At 41.6% G+C, this 9810-nt stretch overlaps 1 protein-coding gene across 1 annotated transcript; it reads right to left on the bottom strand.

The window, feature by feature from the left end:
• Positions 1-400: 400 nt before the first annotated feature.
• LOC104113058 (uncharacterized) lies at positions 401-4783 on the bottom strand. The gene is made up of 4 exons (XM_070200808.1): positions 4427-4783; positions 1381-1575; positions 681-803; positions 401-577 (listed from the first exon to the last, which is right to left on the bottom strand). Exons 1-4 carry the CDS (start codon positions 4781-4783, stop codon positions 485-487), a joined length of 768 nt encoding a protein of 255 aa, XP_070056909.1. The 3' UTR covers positions 401-484.
• Positions 4784-9810: the final 5027 nt, after the last annotated feature.

Below are 9810 nucleotides of genomic sequence, written 5' to 3'. Positions count from 1 at the left end.
TGCTTCTCCAGAACACATGTGAAACTGTAGTTGGCAGCAAGAGGTGCGCAATACTGGCAAGTCCAAGATGGATCCACATAGCAGTCTTGTCCAGTGCAAGAAATCATCTTAAAAGAGTTCTTACGAAACCAGAGGCGGAGCTAGAATTTGGAGTTTATTATGGGTTATGAATTTCAAAAGAGGCAATTTACTGGGATCTAGATAAATTATTTATACATATTAAATAAATTTTTTTAAAATAAAAATACAGAGTCTGAGCCAAAGCTATTGAATTTTACCGAACCGGCTTGAGGCTCCGTTCCTGTATGAAATCAGCTACTTGTATATCCTCATAATACATTACGAGGCGCTGAAAACTCTATCAACTGGGAGAAAGGGGAGATATGGAGGCACAAGCAAATACACAAATGAGCTAACAATAACTTTATTTAATTGCCATATCCTGTGGATTACACTGTTTGTGCACCTATTCAAGGGGATCTCCTTACAATCCCAGTTGCTGATAATCCACATAGTCGATTTCATTTAACCGTACATAATATAAGACCTCTTCTGCCAGTTCTTCAGCTTTGTTACCCTGATTTGAGAAGTTAAAATATTGCTTACGATTGATCTCCAAACCGAAAAAAGAAAAGAAGAAGAAAATGACACAAGTATTGAATTATAGAACATATAGTCACCTGAATTATGAGGCCTACATTCAAGCAATAGAGCTTTAGCCTATCTAGGAATATTTCCAAACCCTTCCTAGAAATGAAACTGAATCTGTACATATCTATATCAATCTCAAAATAATTTTCTCCCTACAAAGAGACCATTAGCAACTCAGTAAGAACCTAAGATTTCTCCTTCAATATGCTAGAAATGAGACAATGATACAATGTTTGCAAATTAAATATTTTAATATCAGATCATATTACGCTGTGAAACAACATAGTTTATGTAACAAAAATATGAATTCTCTTTCGAATGAGAATTAGGAAAGGCCATGTAATAATGTTTTATACCAAGAGAATAAGAATGTCTACCACACTTCCAAGTTCCAACACCAAAATGGTTCGTGCTCTTTTCTTCTAAAAAGAAAATCTCAGAGCCAATAGTAGACTCTTAATCGAATATATTGTCTTAATCATTGTATAACACGCAAAATTTATGGATCCCTCATCAATTGAGGATTATCTTTATTTCTACAGGAAATTAATTTCATTTTTCTTAGACTAAAATTTTTCAAGGAAATGAAATCTCCGTAAATCATTCCATCGGATACAAGAATAATAACAATTTTTATTGACTCGTACTAGTGCCCACATGAAAATAGGAGTACGATGTACGTCCAAATCTAACTCAAAAGTGAAGAATAACAAAATATGGCCATTATACCTTATAGAATTCATGTTGAGGACGTGAAAGAACAGTCTTTTCATTGTAGGCATGCATAATCTTCCTCTCTGCTGCACTTAACCGTAGGTCCTCCACATTTTCTACACGACATAATATCTTCAAACGTTCCCTATAGGGAACAGTACCATCTGTTGGAAAAGCCTTCACTTTTTCCACTTCATCATCCATTACCCTCTGTTCAATAAGAAAGGGGAAGGAGGAAAACTGTAACAACCAATGTAACGACCTAGCCGGTTGTTTTGAGTATTATAACTCTGTTCTCCCATTTACTGCTTATTTTATGCTTTCTAACTATTATGTGACTTGTCGGGGTAATTGATTCGGGTCCGGTGAGGTTTCAGAATGAATTGCGACACTTAGTCTCAATGATGAAAACTTAAGTTGAAAAGGTTGACCGGATGATGACTTATGTGTAAACGACCCCAAAATAGAGTTTTGATAATTCTAATAGCTTCATATGGTGATTTTGACTTAGGAGTATGTCCGAAAAATTATTTGGAACTCCGTAGCTAAATTAGGCTTAAAATGGCGAAAATAAGAAATTTAAGTTTGGAAGTTTGATCTGGGAGTTGACTTTATGATATCAGGGTCGGAATTCAGTTCTAAAAATTTTCACAGGTCCGTCATGTTATTTATAACTTGTGTGCAAAATTTGAGGTCAATCGGACTTGAATTGATAGGTTTCGACATCGAATGTAGAAGTTGGAATTTGTTAGTTTTCATTAGGCTTGAATTGGTATGTGATTCATGGTTTTAGCATTTTTTGATATGATTTGAGGCTTCAACTAAGTCCGTATGATGTTTTAGGACTTGTTGGTGTAATTGGTTGAGGTCTCGGGGGTCTCGGGTGAGTTTCAGATAGTTAACAGATCAAAATTCGGACTTAGAACAATTCTGGAATTTTTTCTAGTTCTGGTGCAATCGCACCTGCGATGGAATTGGTCGCAGGTGGGCGACCGTAGAAGCGACAATAAGGTCGCAAAAGCGGATAGGGGCTGGTGAGTTAGTGGTCGCAAGTGCGAGGGAATTTCCGCACCTTCGTGATCGCAAGTGCGAGGGAATTTCCGCACCTGCGTGATCGCAAATGCAGACGGGGAACCGCAGAAGCGCAAAGTCTGCAGAAGCGGACTGGGTCTCGCAGAAGCGAGCCCACAGAAGCAGCTCCAAGGACGCAGAAGCAGAGGCAGTGACAGGCTTGGCAAACCGCACAAACAATTGGTTTCTCGCACCTATGAGACCGTAGTAGCGGCTAAGTGACTTGCAGGTGCGGAACCTCTGGACAGTGTACAAAAATAGAGGGTTCCGAGCTTTTGCCATTTTTTGACATTTCCTATACGGGTTTAGGAGATTTTTGAGCGAGAATTCACGGGAAAACTAGAGGTAAGTCACTTATGATCATTGTTAGTCAATAATATTGAATTATCATCGATTATTCCAATTAGATTACGTGTTTTTGAGGTGTAATTTGAGAATTTGGACCTAGGGATTTGAAAATAAGATTTGAAGGTCGAGTTGATGTCGGAATTTGATAAATTTGATATGGTTGGACTCGTGGTTGAATGGGCATTCATATTTTTAACTTTTGTCGGGTTCCGAGACGTGGGCCTCACTGATGATTTTGGAGTTGAATTTTAGATTTTGTTAGAAAATTAGTATTTTCATATGGAATTGATTCCTATAATTGGTGTTGACTGTATCGAATTAATTGTGATTAGATTCAAGGTGTTCAGAAGCCGATTCGCGAGGCAAATGCATATTGGAATAAAGAACTTGCACGGTTTGAGGTAAGTAACACTTCTAAACTTGGTTCTGAGGGTATAAATCCTTGAATTTCGTATTATATGAATTGTACGGAGGTGACGCACATGCTAGGTGACGGGAGTGTGGGAGTGCACCATAGAAATTATGACTTAAATAAATTCTGTGGAGTTGTATAATTAGAGAATCATGTCATTATTCGCATATCCTCCACGTGTTAAGAGGAAATTGAGTTGAGACTCATGGTAAAGATCATGTTTAGGCTACATGTCGATATTCTGTGACCCACATAATTGTGTTGCTATTTATTTATTTATTTGAATTGTAGTTTTGTACTCAGTTACATTCATCATCCGCATATCATATCTTAGTCTCTGTTGTCATTCATTGATACATCATATCATCAGGTCAGGTTGATTTTCATGTCATTGAGAGCCCGAGAGACTGGAAAGTTTTAGTGATATTATATGGGATCGGGTTGTATGCCGCAATAATTTTTATTTATTATCTTATCTGTTTTACTGTGTTCTTCTTCTTGACCTCCCTTAGCTTTCCATCCTTGCTTCTGCTTAATATATTTGCCTTGCAGGTGATGTGCAGACTTGGAGGGTTGTTGATGGGCTTTAGCTTGACAACAATGCCCCAATTGTAGGCATGAACTATAGTAAAGAGGTTTCCACTCATATTCAACATTTTGCATAAATAGCTTTCTTTAGGATCCTTGAGCTTCACCTTTGTAGGTAGTGACCTGGTGATATCCATTTTCACAAGAATCCTTGCATATGATATATGATCCACTTTGGTAGTACAATCATCAGCATGGATAGGAGTTCCTAGACTACTCCCTATCCTGCTTAATGTTTCATTTTCCCAACAATTGAGTGGTAAGTTGGGAAGTATCACCCACAATGGTATAGTTTTCAACACTTATTCATTAAAATAAAACTCATCAGTCCAAGCCTTTGTAATTACTGGCCTGCTATTGATGGTGTATGGCCCTGAATGCAAGACTTCCTTTCTTTCCTTCAAACTATTGAACTTGACCACAAAGTAACCCTCATTGTGGTAATATATTTTAGACTTAGAAGTAAAGTTCCATTGGAATGCAATAAATCTCTCTACTTCCCAATGCTTGGGGCCTCCCCTACAACATAGAGTATGATAGCATATTTCCATTTTTTAGTGCCCTTTTCAATCTCAGTCTGTTGTAGCTCCACAATTGGTTCTCCATTCTGAATTGTAGGTGTAATGAAAGTTAAATCCATACCTCGTGCTGCAAATTTATTCCCAATGACAAGGTTCGCCCATGTCTTCTTCCCATTTGAAGCTTGTTGATGCTTTTGCTCTCCCTCAAATTCAATAGGTTCAGTTGTTGCCTTATGTCAATTGCTCCTTCCTTAGTATCCCCCTGGCCTAGGTTTCCCCCCAATCGATTAGGCATTAATTCCTTCTTTGATTCTAATTTCGTCTCCATAGGATTAGGGATTGCCATCATCAATTGCTTGGCTATGTCCGGAGTTCTCATGCATGCATCCTTCGATTGCGACTCAGCAGTCACTCCGACGCCAGAGCTCGTTTCCTCCATAGATCCCATAACTATTTTTAGTGTAGTTGCTGCGGCCATATCTCGAGTTAGGGTTCCCTGAGGTGATTTCCCTTTCCCCGTTGTTCTTCTTATTGTAGTTATGAAGTCTACAAGCTGCACCTTTGTCGAATTTCGTTTTAGGCGTCCTCTTACCCCCTATTTGCGACGGGCGCAAGTTAGCGACACGCTAATCGTACGTTGAGAGCTAGAGAGAGGAGAGAAGTTCTTGGCTTATGATAATGTGTGGGGATGTTCTATTAAATTTATATATATTATGTTTTCAAACATAAAAGAAATTGTGGCTTATTGAGGTTATCTGCTTACCTAGTATTGAGATAGGCGCTATCACGATATGCGAATTTTGGGTCGTGATAAGTTGGTATCAGAGCCTAGGTTACATTGGTCTTACGAGTCATGAGCAGGTTTAGTAGAGTCTTGCAGATCGGTACAGAGACGTCTGTACTTATCTTCGAGCGGGTGCCGAACCCTTAGGAAAATTTTACTTTCTTGTATTCTGTCGTGCGAATTTGTTGATTTCGGAAACTAAATTTCTGTTATTCTTTTTTCTAACAGATGGTGAGGACACGTGCTACCGGATCAGATGGTCAGCCACCAGTGCCACCTGTTAGGGCCACGAGAGGTCGGGGCCGTGGTAGAGGTCGAGGCGTAGCTCACATAGCAGTTAGAACAGCACCTGTAGAACCACCAGTTGCCCCAACTCAGGAGTAGGTTCCAGATATAGTTGAGCCGATGGGGCCAACTCAGGCACCAGCTGTGCCTATTGTGATTCCAGGCCTTCAGGAGGCTCTAGCACACATATATTGACTGTTTGCACTGGCCTTGCTCATGTGGTTTCAGCTCAAGTCGCACCAGCCACTTCTCAGGCTGGGGGAGGTACTCATACCCCTATCGCCCGTACTCCAGATCAGGTAGTACAGGGACTTCAGATACCGGGGGCACTACCAATCCAGCCGGTTGCAGCTGCTCAGGCCCAGGTGGGTCCTATTATGAATGACGAGGAACAGAAGAGACTGGAGAGATTTAGGAGACTCCATCCTCCAACTTTCTGTGGAACTAAGTCGGAGGATGCTCAGGATTTCTTGGATAGATTCCAGCGGATGCTTCATACAGCGAGTATTCTAGAGATCAGTGGGGTCTCATTTACTACTTTTTAGCTGACCGGAGCAGCCTTCAGATGGTGGGAGACTTATGAGAGGAACATACTAGTTGGTGCAGCACCACTTTCATGGCATGAGTTCTCTGTATTATTCCTGGAGAAGTTTGTGCCACAGACCCGCAGAGAGGAATTGCGCAGGCAGTTCGAGCATTTATGTCAGGAGGACTATCCATGACTCAGTATTTGATGCGATGTTCATAATTGGCTCGTCATACAGTTTGGTTGGTTCCCACTGAGAGGGAGAAGATCAGGAGGTTCATTAATGGCCTCAACCATCAGTTCCGTTTTGTTATGACTCTGGGGAATGTAGCAGGTGCTAAATTCGATGAGGTGGTTGACAGTGCTCGATGTCTAGAAATGGTCCGTACTCAGGAGCGTGAGGAGAGGGACGCCAAGAGGTCTCGTGGTCCGGATAATTCCAGCGGTGTTCCTTCTGGGGGACAGTCCTATCACAGCAGGGGTCGACATTATAGGCCCTCTCAGATGGCTCGTCCAGCTCAACGTGGCGCATCAGCTAGCCATGGTTCATACAGTGCTCGACCGAGTTAGTCTTATCTTAGTGCACTTCCAGCTCAAAGTTCATCTCATGCACCATCAGTTTAGGGTTCATCTATACCAGGTTCTTCTGGTAGTTATTCTGGTTCTCGAGGTCCACCTTAGTACTTGCCGACATTTTCAAAGAATGGTTGTATTGAGTGTGGAGATTTGGGTCACATAAAGAGATATTGCCCCCGCATAACGGGAGGTTCAGCTCAGCAGAGGAGTCAAGCTACAACTTCAGCACCAGTTGCTTCACCACCCGCCCAGCCAGCTCGGGTGAGGCTCAGTAAGCTAGGGGTCGCCCAAGAGGGGAGGCCCATCAGGTGGAGGTCGGGCCCGATTCTATGCTATTTCTGCCAGGCCAGATGCCGTTGCTTCGGATGCAGTGATCACAGGTATTGTCTCAGTATGCCACATGGAATCTTCTATATTATTTGTCCCTGGTTCCACATATTCGTATGTATCATCATATTTTGCTCGTTATCTGGATATGCCCCGCGAGTCCTTAGTTTCACTTGTTCGTTTATCTATGCTAGTGGGTGATATTATTATTGTGTACCGTGTGTATCGGTCGTGTGTGGTAACTATTAGGGGATTGGAGACTAGAGTTGATCTTTTATTGCTTAGTATGCTTGATTTCGATGTAATCTTGGGTATGGATTGATTTTCTCCATGTCATGCTATTATGGACTGTCACGCAAAAACTGTGACGTTAGAGATACCGGAATGTACGAAGGTCGAGTGGAGAGGTTCTCTAGATTATGTTTCCAGCAGGGGTAATTTCTTACTTGGAATCCCAACAGATGGTTGGGAAGGGGTGTTTGGCATATTTTGCTTTTGTGAGAGATGTTGATGCAGACACTCCTACCATTAATTATGTACTGGTAGTGCGAGACTTTCAGGATGTATTTCCTGCAGACCTGCCGGGTATGCCACCCGACAGGGATATTAATTTTGGTATTGACTTGGTACCGAGCACTCAGCTCATTTCTATTCCTCCGTATCGTATGGCACCAACTGAGTTGATAGAATTGAAAGAACAAATTTAGGAAGTTCTTGATAAGTGGTTTATTAGGCCTAGTGCGTTACCTTGGGGTGCACCAGTTCTGTTTATTAAAAAGAAAGATGGTACTATGCGGATTTTCATCGACTACAGGAAGTTGAACAAAGTTACAATCAAGAACAAGTATCCTTTGCTGTGTATTAATGATTTATTTGACCAGCTCCAGGAAGCGAGGGTGTTCTCAAAAATTGATTTGAGATCTGGTTATCACCAGTTGAAATTCGGGTTTCGGATATTCTAAAGACGTCATTTAGGACTCGTTATGGTCACTATAAATTTCTCATGATGTCTTTTCGGCTGACCAACGCCCCAACAACATTTATGCACTTGATGAGTAGTGTATTCCAGTCGTATCTTGATTTGTTTGTCGTAGTATTTATTGATGATATCTTGGTGTACTCATGTAGCCAGGAGGAACATGCACAACATTTGAGTATTGTACTAAAGTGGCTGAGGGAGAAGAAACTTTATGCCAAATTCTCCAAGTGTGTGTTCTGGCTTAGTTCAGTGGCATTCTTGGGACACATAGTGTCCAGTGTGGGAATTAAGGTGGATCAGAAGAATATAGATGTAGTTCAGAGTTGTCCCAGGCCATCTTCAGCTACTGAGATTCGGAGTTTTCTCGGCCTGGCCGGTTATTATCGTCACTTTTTGGAGGGATTATCGTCTATTGCATCGCCTAACTAAATTGACCCAGAAAAGTCTTCCATTCAGGTTGTTGGATAAGTGTGAAGAGAGCTTTTAGAAGCTCAAGAATTCCTTGACCACAACTCGTGTTCTAATTTTGCCTTAAATTCAGGTTCTTATATAATGTATTGTGATTCTTCTTGGATCGGTATTGGGTGTGTCTTAATGTAGGAGGGTAGAGTGATTGCTTATGCTTCGTGCAAACCACATGAAAAGAACTACCCTGTTCATAATTAGAATTGGCAGCCATCATTCATGCATTGATGATTTGGAGGAACTATTTACAGATCATCGAAGTCTTCAGCACTTGTTCAAACAGAAGGATCTAAATTTGAGACATCAGAGATGGTTTGCACTGCTAAAGGACTATGATATTACTATTCTGTATTATCCTGGGAAGGCCAATGTGGTGGCCGATGTTCTGAGTAGAAAGGCGATGAGTCTGGGTAGCCTTGCATTCATTCCTGTTGGTGAAAGGCCTCTGGCAGTTGATGTTCAGGCCTTGGCTAATCAGTTAGAGAGATTAGATATTTCGGAGCCCAGTCTAGTTCTGGCTTGTGTGGTTTCTCGGTCTTACTAATATGACCGCATCAGAGAGCACCATTATGATGATTCCCATTTGCTTGTCCTGAAGGACACAGTGCAACACGGTGATGCCAAAGATGTTACTATTGGAGATAATAGGAAGTTGAGGATGCAAGGTCAAATTTGTGTGCCAAATGTAGATGGACTGCGTGAGTTGATTCTTGAAGAAGCACATAGTTCACGGTATTCCATTCATCCGGGTGCTGCTAAGATGTACTTGGACTTGAGGCAACATTATTGGTGGAGAAGTATGAAGAAAGATATAGTTGGGTTTGTAGCTCGGTGTTTAAATTGTCAGCAGGTGAAGTACGAGCATCAGATAACAGGCGGATTGCTTCAGAGACTTGAAATTTCGGAGTGAAAATGGGAGCGTATTACGATGGACTTCGTAGTTGGACTCCCACGGACTTTGAGGAAGTTTGGGTAATTGTGGATCTGTTGACCACGTCCGAGCATTTTACTCAAGTTGGGACTACTTACTCTTAGGAGCGGTTGGCTGAGATTTATATCCGCAAGATTATTCGCCTTCACGGTGTGCCAGTGTCCTTCATTTCAGATCGGGACACACAGTTTACATCATAGTTTTGGAGAGTATTGCAGCGAGAATTAGGCACACAGGTTCAGTTGAGTACAACATTTCACCCTCAGACGGACGGACAGTCCGAGCGCACTATTCAGATATTGGAAAATATGCTACGTGCTTGTGTTATAGATTTTGGCGGTTCTTGGGATCAGTTTTTGTCGCTTGCAGAGTTTGCCTATAACAACAGCTACCAATCGAGCATCCAGATGGCTTCGTATGAGGCTTTATATGGGAGATATTGTCGGTCTCTAGAGGGTTGTTTTGAACCGTGTGAGGCTAGGCTATTGGGTACTGATTTAGTTCCGGATGCTTTGGAAAAGGTTAAATTGATTCAGGATTGACTTCTCATGGCGCAGTCTAGACAGAAGAGTTATGCTTACCGGAAAGTTCACGATGTTGCTTACATGGTAGAAGAGAAGGTAATACTCTGA

Source organism: Nicotiana tomentosiformis, chromosome 4 (assembly GCF_000390325.3).
Source record: "Nicotiana tomentosiformis chromosome 4, ASM39032v3, whole genome shotgun sequence".
Lineage (NCBI taxonomy): Eukaryota > Viridiplantae > Streptophyta > Magnoliopsida > Solanales > Solanaceae > Nicotiana > Nicotiana tomentosiformis.
The sequence above is the reverse complement of the archived record's forward strand: the minus strand, read 5'-3'. Positions and strand labels throughout refer to the sequence as shown.